The 21,445-nt window shown below is 41.0% G+C and overlaps 1 protein-coding gene across 2 annotated transcripts in view; it reads right to left on the reverse strand.

Annotated features, from left to right (window-relative positions):
• The window catches only part of DOCK4 (dedicator of cytokinesis 4), a 430,038-nt gene that overhangs the window by 118,558 nt on the left and 290,035 nt on the right, over positions 1-21,445 (reverse strand). For both annotated transcript variants that reach the window (XM_049641704.1, XM_049641705.1), the window contains 6 exons: positions 16,996-17,093; positions 16,804-16,887; positions 16,527-16,627; positions 14,163-14,244; positions 12,668-12,838; positions 7,594-7,786 (listed from right to left, as the gene is read on the reverse strand). In XM_049641704.1, the coding sequence (XP_049497661.1) occupies positions 7,594-7,786; positions 12,668-12,838; positions 14,163-14,244; positions 16,527-16,627; positions 16,804-16,887; positions 16,996-17,093 (729 nt within the window). The remainder of the gene's footprint in view (positions 1-7,593; positions 7,787-12,667; positions 12,839-14,162; positions 14,245-16,526; positions 16,628-16,803; positions 16,888-16,995; positions 17,094-21,445) is intronic.

Below are 21,445 nucleotides of genomic sequence, written 5' to 3' on the forward strand. Positions count from 1 at the left end.
ATATACTATGATCAAATAGGATTTATCACTAAGGCAAATTTGGTATAATATCTGAAAGTCAATCAACATTAATTCACCATATTAACATATGTAGAGAAAATGAGCAAAACTCAGCATCCATTCATGATAAAAACTGTCAGGAAGCTAAGAATAGAAGGTAATTTTCTCAAATTGATAACGAGCATTATAATGAAATGCCTACCTTTAGCTAACATAATAGTTAACAGTGAAAGATTGAAAGCTTTCTCCCTAAGAGCAAAATTAAGGCAGGGATGGCCAACCTCACCAACTCAATTCAGCACTGTAGTGGATTCTTTCCTAGTCAGTATAAGATATATCATATGTCATAAAGAATATGATTCTTTATCCTAATAAAAATCAGAGAGCATGCAAAATATTCACAGCTGGGAAAGCACCATTATCAGTGTTTGCATGATTGGTTTATCAACACAAGGTTTGGTGCCATAGGTTTACCATCACAACAAACCACACAAGGCATAGCCATTCTTCACTTTCAGCAACACAGAACATTAAACTCCAAACTTGTGAAATAATGCACTGCAGGCTTCCTTTAAAGCCTTTAAGCCTTACCAGGAAACTTAAATACTTATTTATAAATCAATTACTTGACAAAGAGAACCAAGAAAAAGAAACTAACAAATTACATGACAGGAGTCACTGCCTCGTGATGATTAATTAGAACAGGAGATAAAGCTTATCTGGTATGTTCCTGCAGGTAGCAGAATTTGATTTCTAAAAATTCAATTTGCAACCAACTGTTAAGAGAATACCAACTGCAAAAAAGCGAGGCAGGTAGACAAATAATTCGTGTGTGGTGTGCATAAAAAGAAATATAGGACTACCTACATTGCAGATTTGCTTTTTCTCCATGCTAGGGCAATGTCAGCCAATGCAAATGATACAATTGGTGGGGAAATGCCAAACTCGCTGACTGGTTAAAATGCTAATTCTTACCTTTAAAAGGAAACACTTGGACTCATCAAGCAGGACCCAAGAAAAAAAGAAAACCTGCAGTTGAACAAACACTCACTTCCCATACATTTAGCAAAAGAACCTGTTATGCAGTTTCTGTCCTTGAAAGTGTCGACACGCTCATATTCTACACCTCAGACACAGCTCACTGTATTATGTATCTCGTGGAGTGTATAAAGGAGTGACTCTCATTTACTTTTTATTTTGCCAGTACACACGTGAGTGGATAAAGCCAGCTCCCATTAGTAATTCCCAATGGGTGTGGGGCTAGGAAGGAGGAGAAGCAGCTATTAACCGTTGGGAGTCACCAATAACTGAAATGCTAATGTCACAGATAGCAACAAAACTTGCAAATGAGCCTTTCACACCCTGGAGGGCAGACCCTGAATGGAAAGAAGGGCAGACAACACAGGGGCTACATTCTCATGCAGACAATGTCAGGATCACAGAGGGAAAACAACAGTAGAGGCCTAGAGATGATCTCTGAGTGTGGTTTTTAGAGCTCACTCCCCAGATTTATTCCCACCCTGGATGCCTCCACCACGGGGCGCCCTTTCTAAGGCTCAACAGATGCTATGCCCACTTGTTACTTTTATCAACTGTGTTCTGCTTCTGGTCTGGGCTTCCCACAGCCCAAGCTGTTCTGTTGTCATATTCATGCTCATCCTTAGCTCAGAGGTTGCTTTTCCAGTAAGATTTTTTTATGCATATCATTTATTCAATACCGATTGCTGCTCTATCCTGATTCCTAATGTGTGACCCAGAACATAGTATTCATTCGTGAAACCTCTACTGAGCACCTACTATGCACCAGACACAGTGCTGGGAGCTGGAAATATCATTGTGATGAGGACAGATAAAGTCCCTGTACTCTGAGGTTTTCCTTGTGGAGCAAGGGGTGAAGACAGACTTGAAACAATTAAAATCCAATTCTTTTTTCAGTTACAGCCCTAACATGTGATCCAAGAAGCAGAAAGCAAAACAGGCATGAGAAGTAAATTATGAGAGCGAGAACTGAGTGAGCAGGGCAGACTGGAGATGATTCAGAAGATGCGAGTTACTAAGCCCAGCAGGGTGAACAAGGATCACCTAAGATCAGAGAGGAGCAGGAAAGTGTGGGTTCCACTAGAGTGAAGCACAAGGAGATGGGACCAGGCAGGTGGGGAGGGTGAGGCGACAGGGCCTGCAAGATCAATCCTCTTCTGTGTCCTCAAAACAGAGCACAATCAGTGGATGTGAGCAAGGGAGGTGGGAGTGACATCGTCGGGTGTGAGTTTCTGGAAGGGAACTCTGGCTGCACACATGGATGGGCAAAAGGAGAGGGAAGCAAGTCTGGACATGCCCGAGGGCATGCAGGCAAGGCGGCAGTGTGGGATGGACCTGTGTCTGGTCAGGGGGAGGCACAGATATGGGCCGCCGCAGAGGCCCAAGAATAGTCTCTGGAGAGGTGGAGATGAAGGGCAGAAGGAAGAGGAAGGTTTCACGGACAGCTCAGAGCTCCAGGGGTTGGTGCTGCCATATACTGAGACAGAAGGAACAGACTGAGAGGGAAAAGGGGTTTGAGGAGCTTCTGCGACATCTGTGTAGAGAAGCTGAGGACAGACGGCTACTCAGGTTTGGAGCCCAGAGGAGATATCCAGTTGCCTAGAAATACAACTGTGAGGGTGGTGTCGGCACATGGACCACAAACTGAGGTGGAGTGGGTGGGATGAACCCCAAGGCTCACTCATGCCTCCCTACTACACAGGACCTCCTTCCCTCCCCGGGTCACAACTGCTGCACCTTATCAAATCATAACTCCTTGTTCAAAGTCAGCTTTCATGGTAAACTAGCAGCAGACTGAGGGCGGAGGCTGGATGTTTCACTAGCTACAATATCTCTAGCATCATACCTGGCATGGGGTCTGGCTGCAATACTCATTTGTTGAATAAATGAATGAACTGCCCCATGAGTCTACTGGATAGGAGAAGCAGCGGAAATGGAGCCCCCTGTGTCTCCATGTTTTACCTGGCTTAAACAGGAAGTGAGACAGCACATTGTCATAGTCTGGCTTGCAGTGACTCCCTCTGCCAGTGATCGCCCTGAGCCAGCAGGGGAACACAGCTACTCCTATATGTCAACGCAGATTGGTCAGCTGCTTGTAGCAGTGGATACAAGGCACACATCCCAGCCCGCTGCCCCCCCGCCCCCCCCCCCCCAAAAACCAGTGCAGATGTGAACAGGTGATGTGTAAGAAACGAGAAGATACAGCTTTCAACCATTCCCATGTAATGTGCTTACTCACGCCAGTCAATTTAAAGATTTCAGCAGAAAGGTAAGAACACAGTTTAAATTGGGTCTTGCCATTTACATTGATTTTCACACAAATAAAAGTTAGGGTAAACTATGATTTTAGGGGCACTTCCACCTTCCTCCCCAACCTCTATACGCCAGCTCTACTCTTCCTGCTATTGCCAAAGTGGTCCTCTCCAAAACTTAGACCCTTTCTTGGCCCTCAGGAAACAGGAAGATTTGTGAGGAGAGAGGGAAAAATGAGTTGTTCAATTTTTACACATTAAATATGTCTGCTTAGACCCCAGATGACTTACATGTCAAATGCCAATCTATGTAGGTTGCAAATCTTAGCTATGGCCTTCAGGTTTGGCCATATGCCCTTGACTCTGAACTTGGGGTGTGACTAACAGAGCTAATTCTGCCTGGTTATGAAACGGCTCCAGCTCTGAGGCTGTCCGTGGACCCTTAACTCAACCTGGCTTGACTCTTCCCATGATGTTTTTTCATACCCGTCTTTGGTATTGACTATGGTGTTCCTCTTTCCATCTCTTTTCTGTATTAATTTTTAATCTAAGCTCAATCAGGAGTATTCTATAATCATTCTGATACCTATGCATGCATCCTCTGCTTTTTTTCTCCTTGGGATTTGTGATAGTTTTTATGGGTCAACTTGAGTGTGCTGTGGGGTGCCCAGAAATTTGGTTAAACAATATCCTGGGTGTTACATTTGAATTGGGAGCCTGAGTAAAGCAGATTGCCCTGCTCAATGCGGGTGGGCCTCAACCAATGCGCTGAAGCCTGAATAGAAACAAAGGAGGCATAAGGGAGAACGTGCTCTCTTTGCCCGTCTTTTAGCAGAGACGTCAGTCTTCTCCGACCTTCAGACTCGAAGTGCAACTTCCACCACTGGCTCCCTCAGGTCTCCAGCTGACCAACAGCAGAATTCTCAGCTTGCATAATCTGAGCTCATCCCATACAAGAAACCTTGTACACACACAAACATAGCCTCTATCGGGTCTGTTTCTCTGGAGAACTCTAAGGCAGGATTCTAGCACAAAGACAACTGTGAGAATTTTTTGTCTTTTCTGGGGAGTTTGTAACATTTAAGGTCTTTTTTTCCAAAATGTTTTGAAATTTATTTTCTCAAAAGTGTGGCCCAACTGTACTCTGGACTCCTTCTTTGGATACTATGAACTCTCAGAAAATAAGGTCACATTCTCAGATTCTTCTCACTTCTATCTATCTCACTAGCCATTTCTTTACCGATTAGAATTAAGCTCAGAGTAGCAACGGTCTTTGCCATACTCTATGATCTGAAGAATGGTCAAGAACTAAGCACTTTATCTTTGATTGAATGTGTATCCTGTTAACACCCTGTAATGTCCGCATCTGCACTTTACCTTGTCCTATTGTAGATTTTAATTTTAAATCAGGAAAGTATCTTTTGTAACGTCCTTCTGGCTAAGATGTATGTGTACTCACACAAGTGCAGCACTTCTGAGTTTCATTAAAAAAATTTTTTTTAAATTTTTATTTATTTTTGACAGAGAGAGAGACAGAGTGTGAACAGTGAGGGGGAAGGAGAGAGGAAGACACAGAATCTGAAGCAGGCTCCAGGCTCCAAGCTGTCAGCATAGAGCCCAATGCAAACCGTGAGATCATGACCTGAGCCAAAGTCAGATGCTTAACTAACTGAGCCACCTAGGCACCCCTGAGTTTCATTTTTTAAACTTTCAATAAATTAAAAAAAAAAAAAAACAAAACTCCTAGATTTCTAAGTGTTTTTGTTTTGTTTTGTTTTTTTGTTTTTTTTCCTCATATGCAGCTGAGCTATTGCCTTGGTTTTGGTCTGTTTTACCCATATGGAGTGGACGGAGTTGTGGTCTCCCAAAGATGTCCATGTCTTAATTCCCAGAACCTGTGAATATGTAATGGCAAAATGAACTTTACAGAAGTGATTAAATTAAGGATCTTGAGATGATGAGATTATCTTGGATTATCTGGATGGGCCAATGTAAGCACATGGGTCCTCTTAGGTGAAAGAGGCAAGAAAATTGGGTCAGAGAGAAATCTGGAGATGCTACACTGCAGGTTTCAAAGACAGAGGAAGGGGCCAAAAGCCCAGGAGTGCAGGTGACCCCTAGAAACTGTACGAGGCAAGAAAACAGATAATCTCCTAGACCTTCCACAAAGGAATGCAGCTCTGTGGACACCTTAAATTTAGCCCAGGGAGAAGAATTTGGTACTTCTGCCCTACTGAACTGTCATATACAAAGTCTATGTCCATAGACTAAGTCCATAGTTTCCGATTTAGAATTTCGGAGTTACTAGAAATACTCTCCAGGTTTCCCCACCATTAGTGTGGGGTCCCAGGTAATTTAAATAGAGTATAGTTTGTGTCTTGGGAAGTTCTCAGGTAAGCATGCTATTTTTTTCCATGAAGACAGCCTTTTTCTCAAAGTGCATTGCCATTTATACGTGGTAAGTTTCTGTCTTCTCCAATGGTGAATCACTCAACATCAAGCCAAACTTCAACCCCCTGGGGCAGTGATGGAAATCTTTCCTCTTACTAGCATCCATGTGCTTCTAAGTATTCCACAGATCGGGAGTTGCTTTTGCTTCTCGAAGGTTGTTTCTCCATAATTATCTTCCATGGGGAGTGCCCCACATAACAAAAGAGGCAGGTTTTGTCTTCTCCTCTTCCCCCTCTGCATCACAGTGACAGTCACCAACCTCCCAACACTGGCTCTGAGCCTCTCTCCAAGGTCACCAGCACAGACCCTCCAAGGTCTACATTTCTTGGGTCTCCTGGGTCCTTCCACCCCCCACCCCAAGAAATAATCTCACCACCTCCCACAAAGACCCATATCTCTCCTCCTGGATCGAAACAACTTCTCTTTGTATTTTTTTAGTCCTGGTTTCTGTACTGCCAACTAAGCATCAGTAATCAACACGGCACTGAGTCCACAGACAGAACACATCCCGGAGAGGCATGCAATGAACACAGTCCTCTCAAATAATGCCCTTCCGTTTGAGAACAATTTTCATTATCTGTATTGCCCTTTTGGTATCAGATTCTATTCAAACAAAGAATTAACTGGTCAGTGAGGGAGAAACGTGGCAGAAACTACCAATTCCTCTGAGATGGGATGAACTTTTCTTCATTTGGTAAAAGCATAATTGGTAGTCTAGTCATACCAGGTACCTGGTTTGGACCTCTACCCCCTCCACTCCACCCCCCTGTTCCCAACCCCAGAGGAGACCCTGATCACGGCAGAAGAACATCTATGGCTCTGAGGAATAGAGTTTGAAAAGCACTGCAAGAAATATCTTTTCTCCAGGATGAGGTGTGTTTTCCTGGGGAGAAATGAGAAGGTTTGAATTTTCTTTTATTTACTTAAGTGTTATTTCTGGAGAAAAAAACAAAACACAAAACCAAAAACCAGAAACAAATAGTCTATCAATAGGAGAAAAAAATAAATTAACCATGATAAATTCATTCATAGTGGAATATCATCCCACAGTATAAACAAGAATGAACTAGAGCTATATCTCATAGCATGATAAAAAAAAAGAGATTTATTAATGATTTACTCATCTGATACTATTTTATTCTTGTATGTTTAAAATGTTTTACAATAAAATATGTAATAAAAGTTTTATTATCTATATTTGAAACCCTATTTCAAAAATATTATACCCACATATGCATTCATGTGGAAAGATAACTCTCAATAGAATCAATTTTGAAAAGTTTATTTGCTGATAGCACAGAAACTTCTTAAACTTTAAAATGAGTTTGGTAATTTATTTCAGGAAAAACTAGAAGAAAAAAGGCAATGGGATTTAATAACAGATATGACAAAATCAATTTAGTAATTGATCACGTGCTATTAGGATAAAATAAAAACTGATAATACATCAAAATTTTCACTCAGTTTCAGAACACAAATTGAAGGGACAATTTTAAGAACAAAAGAGACAAAGAAGAATCCTATCAGGTCCCTGTAAGCATCCCCGAAATAAAATGTTAAATTTTGTTGAACAAAAAAATGAAATCTCTTAGGCAAGAAAATAAGCATACCTGATGTCCCAACTAGTTTGTGATTAGAATCAGTAATTTAATCATTAGGGTTTTCATTCTTTCTAGAAATAAAGCTTTAATAGCCAGACTGTTCTATTTGGCTACTTAATACATTTATTCTACCATCCAAATACACAATGCTTTTGAGACAGTAATTGTGTTTCCTCTTTCTAATTGCTTCTGCTGACCTGTGACTACCGGAGGTAAGTGACAGCTTTCATTCAAGAGACTCACCACCCTACCTGGATTGGTATAAAGCTGGCTTTCCACGGTTTTGCCGATGCACTGCAGTTTCACAGCCTGCAGGGAGTCGTCCACGTGCACGATGGTAGGCAGGCTGCCCAGGGTGTCCTGCACCAAGTTGGCCACTTCCCTGACATCAAAGAGCTTCAACAGCTCTGAGTACACAGCTGGGAAGGAGCTCAGAAACACAGCCTTAAAAGGAAGAAATTTATATCAACTCCAAGATACACCCTGAGAAATTTGCTGTAAAATGTCATTGAGTTTAAGACTATGACAAATAATTTTGAATGCTAAAAAAATGAATGTAAAATGTATCTGGTACCTAAGCTAAAAGGCTGAAATTAAAAAAAAAAAAAAGGTGTGGCAAAATAGAACAATGTTTTAAAATGTGCAAGGGTGCCATATAATAAAAGTGAGAAACTGTGGAAAATCACTGACATTAGCAAAATGATTGGCAAAAAATCCCACAGAATCAGCAAAATGCAGGACGATCAAATGGAAAGAATGCTCCACCAAGACCTGGAATGCAGTAACTTCTATTTCATTTCTCTTTTGAGAAGCTTTCTGAAGTGCTCATATAAATCACATTTACCTTGAAGAAACCAAACACATGGACAAAAGCAATGAAGTTACGGTTAAAGAAAAAAAACAAGACAGGGAATCAGAAGATCCAGATTATATGTACTACTGGCTTTGTCTCTAATCAACTCTATGACCTTGGACAAGTCATTTTAGCCCCTTGGGTTTTAGTTTATCACCTGTAAAATGAAAAGATCATTATAACAAACCTTTAGGATGCTTTCAGATTTACTGTAACCCCAGAACTGCGTACTAAGAACAATATTCTTTATATAAGTAAAGAAACTGGATAATCATTTTTTAAGGAAAAAAAGATGCTAATATCAAATCCTAAGGGGCACAAATTGGACTAGGATTGTACATCAAAACAAGCCGAGTCTTTTAAATTCCACAAAAGGAGGGCAATGGAAGGAAGAGTCGAGCAGCCTTAAGTCTACCAAGTAGGGGAAGGAGGCACATGTTTCTAATATGCTGATACTCAAGAGCTAGCTGGCTTACCAATGAGATCTGACACCAAAACAAAGTAGGTCGAGTCTTCATGGGCTGATGATTCAAACATAGACTCAAATTCAAATTCGTGTGTTTTGGAATTTATCTATACAGCAGCAGCAAAAATATCTAGAACAGCCAAGACCTGTTTCTGATGCCAGAACCATCAAAATGCTTCAGGTGCTACAATCAACAGCTATGTTCTCCTCGACTCTTAAACATGATAGGTTTATTTGAATACATTTAAAATTAATAACTTGGTATTCTCTGTTAAAGACTGTATTTATATAACCTTCATTTCACTCTGCAGAGAGCTGAGTCATACAGATGAAGTTAAAAAAATAAGATACAATAAAATGAGCCCAGCTTTCTCATAACTGAAAAGTCAACTACATCGATTTTCCTCAGGAATCTTTTCATTTACCCATTAATTCTTCATATCTAGCTCTTTACTTCAAAAAAGTATTTGTGTGTGCAGTGAAGATACATGTATTAAAAAAGGATAAAGGAACAAGAACCTGTGATAAGGGCATCAAGACAGTTGTACCAAGATATGTAAGCTAAGGATTTTTTAGTGCAAATAAAAAGAAAAGCATAATTTTCTTTTGACCTTCCTGAGAGCCAAGACAAATAGAGAAAGATAATTATTAGGAATTTAGGGCAGAGTCTTGGGTCTCAACTCCTTCTGACATTGTTCTTCTCATGGGGTTCTCGTGGAGGCATCTGTCTGTAGAAGGAGAAACCAAGAGCCACAGCTCCAAGAGCTGAGTGAGTGGGCAATCCTGTTGGGGCAGGGCTCCCAAAGACAGAGCCATTCGTGAGCTGGGCTTAGGCCAGGATAACTAAATGATCATCCCGGTGGAACCAGGATGGCCAGGCCTGTGGGGCATTATAAACTGATCTAGTAGAAAGGTTTTCTGGGATGGCTGTTCTGCCTTCAGAAGACAGAAATGGCCCTGAGTTGTAGCCCACAGGCAAAACTGCAAAACAGAAACTGAGTTTTGTCTTTAAGACAGCCTAAGAGTAAAATTCAGACCATTGAATATCCTTGGCTCTGGACAGGATAGGCAGAATTTGAAGATGACTCCTAAGACCTTTGTCTCCTGGTGTTCCCATGACTATGTTGTTACATGGCAAAAGGAATTGTGCAGCTATAATAAAGGTTACTAATGAGTTGATCTTAAAATTGGAGATTATCCATATGGGCCTGACCTAATCACATGAGCACCTAAATTTTTTTTTTAATGTTTATTTTTTTTGAGAGAGAGAGAGAGAGGGAGAGAGAGAGTGAACAAAAGCACGTGAGCAGGGGAGGGTCAGAGAGAGAGGGAGACACAGAATCCTAAGTAGGCTCCAGGTTCTGAGCTGTCAGCACAGCGCCTGATGTGGAACTCAAACCCACGAACCACGAGATCATGACCCAAGCCAAAGTCGGATGATTAACCAACTGAGCCACCCAGGCATCCCTACACATGAGCATTTAAAACATAAGTTTTCTCTAGCTCATGGTAGGAGAACTCAGAGAGATTGGAAGCATGAGAAGGATGTGACTTTTCGTTGCTGGCTTTGAGAATGGTATTTGAAGAATACCAAGGAATGTGTATGGTCTCTAGCAGCTGAGAGAACCCGTTCCATCCCCAACCCCTTGCTGATAGCCAGAAAGCAAATGGGAATCTCAGTCTTAGAAACACAAGGAAACTGATTCCTGCCAAAGGCCTGGAAGATTTGGAAAGGGAATTCCTCCCCAGAGCCTCCAAAGAAGCCACCAAGGCCAATGCCTTGATACTGGCTGTAGGAGACCCTAAGCAAAAATTCCAACCAAACTTCTGATATACAGGACTGTGAGCTAATAATTGGATGTTACTTAAAGCCATGAAGCCCATGGTTATTTGTTATGCAGCAATGTCAATGTCACACACTGGGTCAGATTAATGACACCTTCCTTCATAGAAGGGAGAGCTAAGAAGGTGTGGGATCAAAAGGAAACCTACAATGGGAAAAAGTGTACAGTATTCTTCTTTCTCCCAAAACACAGAGGACAAAAGTCCACTTTGCTTAAAAAAACAAAAACAAAAACAAAAAAAACTAACCACTTCGTCATTTTATATGAATTCCCTTAGCATCAAAGTGAAATTATCACATCAAAATTTACGAGTATAGGATTGTACACAAAATAATAGAATGACTTCAGTAGTTTATTAAGATATTCGGAAACTTTACATACATTTTATATATCGTGTCAATAAAAAACTAAGGGCAAAAAAAAGAGAAAAATCAAACATGGTTCTTTGGAGGTACTAAAGTTGTTTCACTGCCTTGATTGGGGATTAGAGAATCAAGAGTAGTGCAAATCAGTATGTTAAACATAAAAGGAAACCCACTCTTCACCGTGCTGCTCCACAGTGGCCCACGTCTTGGGGTGACTACCAGGATGCAGCAGAAACATAACTAAGGAAAAAGATTTCTCTAACTTTAGAGAAGGAATAAACCTCTTGAGTCCCTAGGAAGGCATTGCACTGAGAAATTGTGACTTAAGATTAATCTTAAAAGTAAGAGAATATTTTTTTCAGATGTGAATCAGCTAAGTTTTGTCCCTGAAACCGGTAAAGGTTTAAGGCAGATAGTCTCAAATACAACAGCTTTTATAAAAGTAGTGAGCTTTTAAGAACTTTGATCTAAACGAATACATGATTGGCTTGTTGGATTATCCTTTCAAATATCAACTGCTGAAAAGAGGGTTTGGCGAGTGGGCAACTGGACTTTGAGGGATGTGGCAACTTCCCCAAGCACAGTGATTGTACCATTGGCACCAGAGGCCAAAATGTCATTAAAAGAGGCTGAGTTGTACCCTTGCCCAGATGTAAGATCAGTCCATTTGTGCAAAGAAGAGATGAACAAGAATAGTCCCCCAAAAGTCAGAAAAAGCACAGTACTATTACTGGGGGGTTGGTACATTTCTGGTGTTTTGCCATTATATGTAAAGCTTTCCAAATGTCAAATGGCACCAACTTATAAGAATGCTCAAACGGATCTAGGTTTGTCTTCTATCTTCCACTTTATGTCCCAATACTCAGTGATTATAAATTTTTAGTCTCCAGGGGATGGCAGCAAAGAGGCTGCTTCTCCATCTGACAAGTTTTTACTCAAGTCACTAGAAACCAAAAATGTACAAGAAGGACTACGAAAATGTAGAGTAAGATATTGAGAATGATCGCTGAGAACACATTCAAGGCCACGTTATTTGGAAAGTGGATAAATCCTGTTCTGAAACAAAACACGTAGAGCTACTCCAGGTAATAGCATTTGGCAACCGCTCCTCAGCATTGGTCATTCAGTCCCAGGACGATTAGGGTCAAGTTAAATAAAACAAAGCAGGGGCGCCTGGGTGGCGCAGTCGGTTAAGCGTCCGACTTCAGCCAGGTCACGATCTCGCGGTCCGTGAGTTCGAGCCCCGCGTCAGGCTCCGGGCTGATGGCTCGGAGCCTGGAGCCTGTTTCCGATTCTGTGTCTCCCTCTCTCTCTGCCCCTCCCCCGTTCATGCTCTGTCTCTCTCTGTCCCAAAAATAAATAAAAAACGTTGAAAAAAAAATTAAAAAAAAAATAAATAAAATAAAACAAAGCAACATGCAGTTTAGCCAAGTGCGATATAATGAGTCTCAAGTTGCCAGATTAAAATGCAGTGCAAGGCTTGGCGTAAACAACAGAACCAGATCGGCTCCAGTGAACTTCCTTCCCCAAGGCCGATGGTGACATCGTGTCTACTCAGAACTGAACCCAGCCTGCTGTAGACCAACAGCCGTCCCATGAAGAGTGAGAGTAGGCGGAGGAAAGCCAGCCTAACTTCTGCTCTGCGGGTTCGCGGGAGCTAGGGGACGCTTTAAAAGTCTGCAAAATTGCTGACGCTACAAATAGGAACTGGAGCTATGGATTCACTTACACTGCTATGTAAAAACAAATAAACTAGACTCATTTTTGTTTTATTCAGCAGAGATGCAAAAAAATTACCTGTGATTGAGATAATGCTCCTGACCCTTTGCTCTCTTGAGAAAGAAAGAAACGGACCGACATAAGAAGCTCCTGAATGCAGCAGCGAAATTCCTCTTCGTTTTGTCCACCGGTGGCAAGGGAAAACAGCCTTCGAGATTGAACTATGTACTTAAAAATATATTCTTGTGCCTTCAAACGAAATTTTGTAAAAGTTAGTTTCAAAGGAAACCAAGAGTATTTAACAATGACACGGCATAAAAACCAGGGGACATCATTAGATTTTTGAATTATTGATTTAAAAACACTTAAGACCCCCTGAGATTTTTGAACAGTATTTACTTGTAGAAGAAGAGCCTTTTTTTTTTGCTGACGCTAATGAGAGAAAATGTATAGATAATTTAAAAATTCTGTGTCATTCTCAAGAGGTATGAACCTTAAATGCTTTTGATCCTCAGATAGTTTTTCAATTTAGTTAACAGAGAGATGCTGGTCTATTTCAGAAAATTTATTGTGCTTTGCTGGCAGGTACTCTTGCCACTTAGTGTTTTACCTTCAATCACATCAAGGTGATTAATTTATAATTAGTAAAATACTTGCTTTTAAAAACGTATACCTGTCTACTTTTTTTTCTGCTGCATCAAATAGAGTGGTACTCAGCAAATAGGAAATCGGAGGATTCTCAGAGCAGCTATTGAACAATCCCTTTAAGAATGTGTATTCTTGGGGCGCCTTGGTGGCTCAGTTGGTTGAGCGCCCAACTTCAGCTGAGGTCATGATCTCATGGTTCGTGGGTTCCAGCCCCACATTGGGCTCTGTGTTAAGAGCTCAGAGCCTGGAACCTGCTTAGGATTCTGTGTCTCCTTCTCTCTCTGCCCCTCTCCTGCTTGCACTGTGTCTGTCTCTCTTTCTCACAAATAAACATTAACAAAAATTATGAAAAAAAAAGATCTGTAGTCTTTATGAACATGTTTGCAAGTAAAGTATTAGCATCTCCGTTTACAACTGAGCACAAACGCCCAGAGATGTGGGCAGCATTAAGCCATGAGACCCAGTAAAACCTCAGGCTTCCTCACTGTGATCCCTGCTAAGCTACCGTATTCTCTCTCAAAATTTAAGACAAAGGGTTCACAAATGGCCTCTGCCAGGGTGCAGGAACTTCAAGCTTAATTGCTTATCTGTGGTCTTCTTTCATAAACCTCCCTCCTGCCACTCCTAGACTTCACTCCAAGTATCCTGAAGATCAGAATTCAATCCCAGGCAGGATCCAGTGGGCAAGCCTGGCAAAGTTTCTTTCAAATTTCATCAGCTCTGGAGGAGCATAAACCGATTACGATCCTTGAATTGGAATGCTGGTAATATATCATCACCAATTACTGTCTGTGTAGAAGAACTGAAATGCTGGTAATACTTCATCATCAATTACTGTCTGTGTAGAAGAAACCAATTAGTTGAGGCATCATGGTGCAACAGCCCTGGTAGACTACATTATCTGTTATCGACACCACGTCATTACCTTCAACACCTCCTGGATGTGCTCTTGCCGTTCTGCTTCTGTTATCCTGTCCACATACCACTTGAGAACTTTGATGAGATCTCTAAAATACAGGGAGAAATACACAGAAGGTAGAATTGGTCTAGCTCTCAGTTAAAAGCCAAGAAATCAAACATTTTTATCATAAGGAGGATTCTTTTTCCTTCACTTCTCATATTTTTCTGCTGAAATGCTTAATAGGCATCTGTACATCAACATCACTACCCCTTTTTGAAACTCAAGAGAGAAACACTTCCTCCCATTGAGATTCCCTCAATACGGACATATCCCATTGGCCCTGCTGTTTCCGGCAAAGCTTCCCAACGGGTGAACACAAGTATCAGAGAAAAGGTCTCTGGCAAAGAAAGTGCCTTGAAGTAGGCTGTCATGGTCAACCTTGAACAAGTGTTAACTGGGATTTCTTCCCCCATGACCTGTGACCATGTGAACAGCTGGATGAAGTATTCAGTTGGAGGCAAAAGGGAGTGTGGCAAGGGGCACCTGGGTGGTTCAGTCGGTTTAATGTCCAACTTCAGCTCAGGTCATGATCTAATGGTTCGTGGATTCGAACCCTGCGTTGGGCTCTGTGCTGACAGCTCTGTGCTGCCCCTCCCCCACTCACTCACACATGCGCGCGCGCTCTCTCTCTCTCTCAAATAAACATTTAAAAAAAGGGGGGGGGGGTGCGGCAAAGGATAAGGGAACATCTCCCTACTCCGAATCACATTCCCATGGGTTTACAAAGCCAATTCTCTGACCTCTGGGAAGAACAAAACTTCCCATCCCAGTATGCCTTTGTAAGAGAATTTCAAAAAAGGCCAAGTTTTCTTTTCTTTTTCTTAAGGAACAAAAATTGAATTAAAAAAAAAAGCCAATTTTCAAGATTGCAGGTTTGCTACCTTTAACTCTGCTCAGTTCTTGGTTTCAGGAAAGCAGAGCAAGCTTTTAAAAATGCTCCTCTTTTCTCTCACTCAGGGAAGAATACATGGATGGGCCACAGGCAGGTGCTACCAGGAATGTTCTTTTGAAGATAACATATCAGTGAGTTTCTGACCATCCACAGCCCAAGAAGACTGCATAGGCAATATCTGTCTTCTTAGGAATGACTATCCTGCTCTCCTGGCCAAAATCCAGTGTTAGAAATTACACCCTTCCTCTCTAGCTTCCAATGCTAATTTCAGTTGCAAGTGGTAACCCCTCATATTAGGGCCCCACATGTTAGGCCAAGTGGCAGAGCCAGGCCGATGTTTCCAACTATCCCTGATATTTCATTCACCGTCTCTAAAAATCCTGTTGACAAAGGGTCAAGTCTTCAATAAAAACTCCCTTCATTTAAAAGCTGGAGGCATAAATCTTCACGTGCCTTTTAGGGAGTACCCAAGGTAACAGGATCAAATGCTTATTTGATTACTTATTATCTTTTATCTATCACATGATGGGGGAAAAAGGGCAAAAACATGATTCGGTGTTTTTTAACACACAGCTGGGAATACATGATTGTGCATGTGCACAGCCATAGGTGCTTAAGGTACAGTAAGGTAAAAACGTGGGCAGAATAGCAATGATAGTATTAGAATGGGGAGAAAGAACTTTGGGGAACATTCCAGGGCTGTGCATAAGCAGGGCCAAAGGCCGGGAAGATGTTATACATAGCACAGAAAGAAGCTGTTGCCTTCTGGCAATTATCAGCTAGGCTGCATGGAGGCAGGTACGAGCTATGGCTTGTCATTACTCATTCACTTTAGCCTTGCTTGCATAATTTGAGCTGATGGGAAAGGAAGAGCAGTTAAAACGGCAGCTGATATCAGAGGGTAGAGTCCATGGCTGAACTGCTTGTGGCCAGGAACCAGGTCTTCACATTAATCAGCATGCATTAGGCATGCAGTAGGCACTCAGTAAATATTAACAGACGAATGAGTGAATGAATGAATGAATGAATGAATGAGTTTAAAAAGATATGATAGCAAATGCTGTTTTCCCTTCACATTTCTTTCTTAAAGACTTCCAGAATCAGCAAGGCATGTGGTGATTAAATGGGCTTGAGCTGAAATAACCACATATTTTGGACCAAAGAGTATCAAGTGAAATAGAGACATGAAGAAAAAAACTTTATATTTTAGGTTTTAGGAAGAGAATTCAGAAAGTTTTTTTTTTCTTTTAATCAAAATAAGTTGCAGCCATTAAAAAAAGATGTGTGAGAAAGGAAGATATTGACTCAAGAGACACTTCAGTTGTTGTGCTTTATTTCTTCTTACACTTCTTCTTAAATTTTCTTATCCTAATGGTTCTGCCTAGCAAAGCTCAGAAGAAACTGCTTCTAAACCAATTACAAGATAAAGGCCTTACCTGTATGCAAGTGCCCCAGCAAAGTGACTCTCAATGTAAGTGTCCATTACAGGTTTAAAATGATGAAATTTGCTATCTTGCAGCAAATTTATTATGTGAACCTAAAAAAGAAAATTGAGCTTTGTAAAACTGAATGCAAATCAAGACATATATACATTTTTTGGTTCTTTTTAAGTGACTCGTGCACTATTGAATGAGTATTTCAAAAACAGCCTTATGAAAGTCAAGAATGAGAGACAAAATTGTTAAGCTATGATTAAAGTGAATTTAAACTCACCAAAGAATCAAACACTTTAGACCCGTATTTTTGGGAATTTTCATCTAAAATTCCAAATAAGGTATCCAGTGTATCTTGCAGAAACTGTTAGATAAAGAAGTAAACTGATAAATAAAAAATCATCTGTCCTTCCCCCCCAAACAGTCCCTATTTCATGAATTTCCAAGAGACGGACAACACAATAACATATACCTTTACTATCTCTGAGCCATCGATTTCTTTCAATTTAGAGAGACAGCCTGTGATCTTGTCAGGGTGAGTTCTCCATTTCAAGAGATCAAGCATATCACCTTTCCAAACAGAAAATGAAGGTTAGCTGCTTTGGTAGAGAACAGTCCCTCAAATGAACATTTTCCACTGGCAGAGCTAGATTCTTAAACACGTTGCCTACCCCTCTTGGTCACCCAAGCTTCAGGTTCCCTCCTAGACCCTGACTAGCTAAGATGGCATTCACTACAGCATATTCTAATTATTTATCCCTTCTCAATGGCTCTTGACTTACAAACTCCTACTCTACCTTCAGTTCCCAGATCAGCTGTTGCTTCATCTAAGAAGTCTTTCCTGAAACTTCTAGACTGAGCTACCTGTCCCTCACCTCAGAGTGGCACTGACCTCACTATTACAATTGTTTATTTGTCTTTACCCCTACTAGATTGTAAACTCTAAGAAAAAAAATGTTGAGTTTGGTCCTATGGTATCCCAGCACCCAGTATAGAGCAGGTACACAGCAGGCAGTAGATAAATATTTGTTGAATCATTTCCTGCCTCTTCCCATTAAAATGGGAATTTCTTGAGGGTCAGGAATCTGCTTTCCTCATATTTGTGCCCCCTCCACAGCACTCTCCCTAGCAACCAATTCTACCTGGCAATAAAGGTCTTCTTTGACATATGCGACCCAGATCTGGCAGGACTAGAAGGTCCCTTGCACAATGATGAAAGGTCTAGTCAACTTTCGGATCATCTAATGAGCCCATGGACCTGAGAGGGCCAGTTCCTGGATTCCATGGTCATCTTCTATCTGGAAGGACCCAGCTCTTCAATTTCTGCCCCTTCCTAAACTGACAACATATTGGTCCGAGTCTAGCAGGGTCCTCTGAGAACCTCTTTACCTGGTGAGGGTAAAAATTCTTCCCCCAGCTTTCCTGGGCAGAAGTTAGAAAGGTTCCTGAACATGGTGTCCACCTTCACTAGTCCCCAGAGGAAGCAAGGAGACAGTCGTGTCTGGAGTCCAATGAGAGCAGTAAGAACTAACAAGGCTTGTGTATGCAGGAAGCTCAAAAGGCAGAGGAACCTGGCAGGGCTGGCTTCCCAGGGCTCAGTGGGGCTGCAAGACTAGGACAGCCAAGGAAGCAGCTAAGAGGGATTTTCCAGGCTTAACAGTGAGAAATCCAGTTGAAAGCATTCGTTTCAAGAGAAACCCAAATGGGACTTGCTGAGAGACAAAAAAGACCAACATGGAAACAAAAACCAAAAGGATACACACACACACACACACACACACACACACACACACACACACACACACAGGAAATCAAGGAAGAAGCAGTTGTGATGAAAAAGAAAATGTGATGTAGTAAAAAGAGATGAGAAAAAGTGTATGAATCTTAAGAGGAAAGAGACACAACTTTCACCAAAGCCAGATTCAAGAGAAAAAGTTCACAAAGGACTTAATAGTGAGAAATTTAGTACTAAATGGAAATGTTTATCTACAACAGGGGGTGGTTTAGAATTAAAAATGAGGGAATTTTAAAAATAATGACTTTGAAAAAGATATTTATGATATTTTCATAATGGAAAAGCCTGAAAATGTTCAATATTCATGTCCAACTCAGACATCCTGGAGGTATGGCTGGTGCCTTTTAAAAAATGATTGGTTATATATAGAATGGTAGATAGTCCAACAGAGTGAGACCTGCCAGAGCAGACGTAGCAGGTGCATTCTTCTCCCATCTATTGGTTGCCTCCCTCCCACTTACTTCCTACTTCCTGCATCTAACTTCAGGATGCCTCCCTTCCCGGGCACCTTCTCTTACAGTTCCCCAGTGCATTTTCCCTGCACCTCACTCCTCACTTCCAACTCAACCTCCATTCCACCTCTTACTCCGTGCAGCTCCCTGCTCTCTTGCCTGCCCCTCGGAGCTAGGCTGTTGCAGGGGTGCCTAGGGCATGGTCCAGTGTTGAGGAATGGAGTGTGTGCAGAGGAAGAAGGTGGCTCTGCAGGCCAGAAAGAGGCATCCCCAGAGGCAGCTGTGAGATATCAGGAACAGCACTGCCATCAGCAGAGGGGGAGAACAGATGACAGTTCCAGACAATCAGATCGGGATGGGGCTATTCACCTGTCCTACAAGAAATCTGATGACTCTCTAGTCTGCTCATAATGGAAGAAAAGGGGGAATAAAGCAGTATGTTCATCTGGATGTAATTAATCGTGTGTACAAACTGCTCAGAATTAAGTCAAAATTGTTATCTCTTAGGGTCTCTATTTTAGCTATCTGAAGAATCGTTAGTTGCAAATCAGGAACTATGACCTACTACTGAAAATGTGTATTTTAAATGTTCTATTCAAAAAGCACTTAAGAGTATGCTGTATGCCTAGTCTACCAAGAGCTAGAAAACAGGTGGAGGACATAATCCCTGTTTTTTTTTTTTTTTTTAAATCACACTGTCAGGAAGAGAGTGAATGAACTACCCACTATTTGAGGGAGAAGGAGATTTGGGGAAGTCAGCAACCATACAGCTGTTAGGCTAAATTTAAGCACTGTTTTTATTTTTAGCCTTTTTTTTAAAGTCGTGTTTAACAGCCCAAGGAAGATAACAAAGAAGTATAATCATTTCTTCCCTGACCCCTACTCTCAAGAATCTTAAAATGTCTGCTTGATCTGGCAGTCACAGACTTGCGACAGGGTGCTCCCAGCCTTGGTAGGCTGCCCGCGAACAACACTGGACTACAGAGCATGTGCAGAAAGGCACACCTCAGGGATCCTGGAACGCAAAGCTGCTATAGGAGACTGTTGCTAGAGACCGTATCACTTGCTAAATACCCAATTGTACTGGAAATGGATTTGTAGGTTTTCCAATTTGAGTAAAATGAATACAAAGCAATTTAATTCCAATTTGGAACTGGATGACTTCCACACAGAAATATGTGCCTAGCATGTAAATTTCAGAAAGATCAACTAATTTCCTTCCTCCTTCCCATCTATTTGAAATACAGTATTTATTTCCCCGTTCATTCTGAGCTGTGTTACATTCACAAGGGGAATCAAAGTCAAACGAACAATTAAGTACTTATTAGTGTCCAAAACTGAGCCAAGCATTACCTTCCATCTAATGAAATGTTTAATATAATGATTTGGTGAATGGCTTTATTTATCCATATCTACCTGAAAATGTTGTCTGCTTTTACAAAGTAGCAACTTCTAATTTTTAGGATTTGGTTCTGTCTTATGTCCACAATTCTGTCTAACATCCTAAACTGGAGAACAACAACAAATTAAGTCTGCAGGGCCAAATATTTTGACAGCAGATAAGCTATTGTTAGGATTATCTATGTGGTTGGCCGAATAATGGCCCCAGAGATGTCAATGTTATAATAGCTGGTACCTATGAATATGTTCATCTTATACAACAAGAGAGATTTCACGGATGTGATTAAGTTAAAGGTCGTAAAATAGGGGGTTATCCTGGAATATCTAGTGGGCCCAATGTAATCACAAGGATCCTTAACAGAGGGAAGATGGTCAGAGTCAGAAAGACATAAAGATGCTATGCTGCTGGTTGTGAAGATGGAGGAGAGGCCACGAGTCAAGGAATACAGGTGGCCCCTAGAAGCTAAAAAAGGTGAGCAAAAGGATTCTCCCCTAGAGCTTCCAGAAGTGTGGCTCTGCTGACACCATGATTTTAGTCCAATGAAAAGGATTTCACGTTTGTGACCTTCAGAATTGCTCAATGATACATTTTTGTTGTTGTAAGCCAACAAATTTACAGTAATTGTTACGAGAACAAAAGATAACTAAGACAACCTGAAATTACTCCACCAGAGGCAATCAGTTAAATGTGAACCCGGGCTGTAAAACACACACACAACTAATCCACATAGGATAAATAAAATTTCTATCTAAGTGAGTCAAAGCAGGTTGTTTTCTTATCTTCATAATCTCTAGACTGGCACCCTAAAAATCAACTAAGTTTTGGTGAAAGCTTTATGAACATTACAGAATTATGTCTGTGAAGTTTTTAATTAAAATAACTGATCCCTGAATATGGATAACGTCTTGAAATTTCTTAACTCTCTTCAACCAAATTTACTGAAAATACGCAGTTGTTTTTTTAAAAACATTTCTCCAAAAATATTTTTGGAAGAGGAGAACAAAAACTAATACAAATGTGAAAGAATCATTTGCCAAAGTCCTAAATAAATATAGCAGCACTGCAAGAGAAGTTGAGAAGTCTCTTAAAAGAAGCCAACATCATAGTGCTACATTTTGCTGCTTTTCTGAGGCCATGCTCTAAGAGAAGAAATACACTTGCTACTACACATGCTGTTCTATGACACAGAAGAAAGAACTAAGAGAACTTACAAATGTTTAGGCACAGGAACATTTTATGAGATTCAATACCTGATTATGAAGTAATTCTCCTC

This window comes from Panthera uncia, chromosome A2 (assembly GCF_023721935.1).
Source record: "Panthera uncia isolate 11264 chromosome A2, Puncia_PCG_1.0, whole genome shotgun sequence".
Lineage (NCBI taxonomy): Eukaryota > Metazoa > Chordata > Mammalia > Carnivora > Felidae > Panthera > Panthera uncia.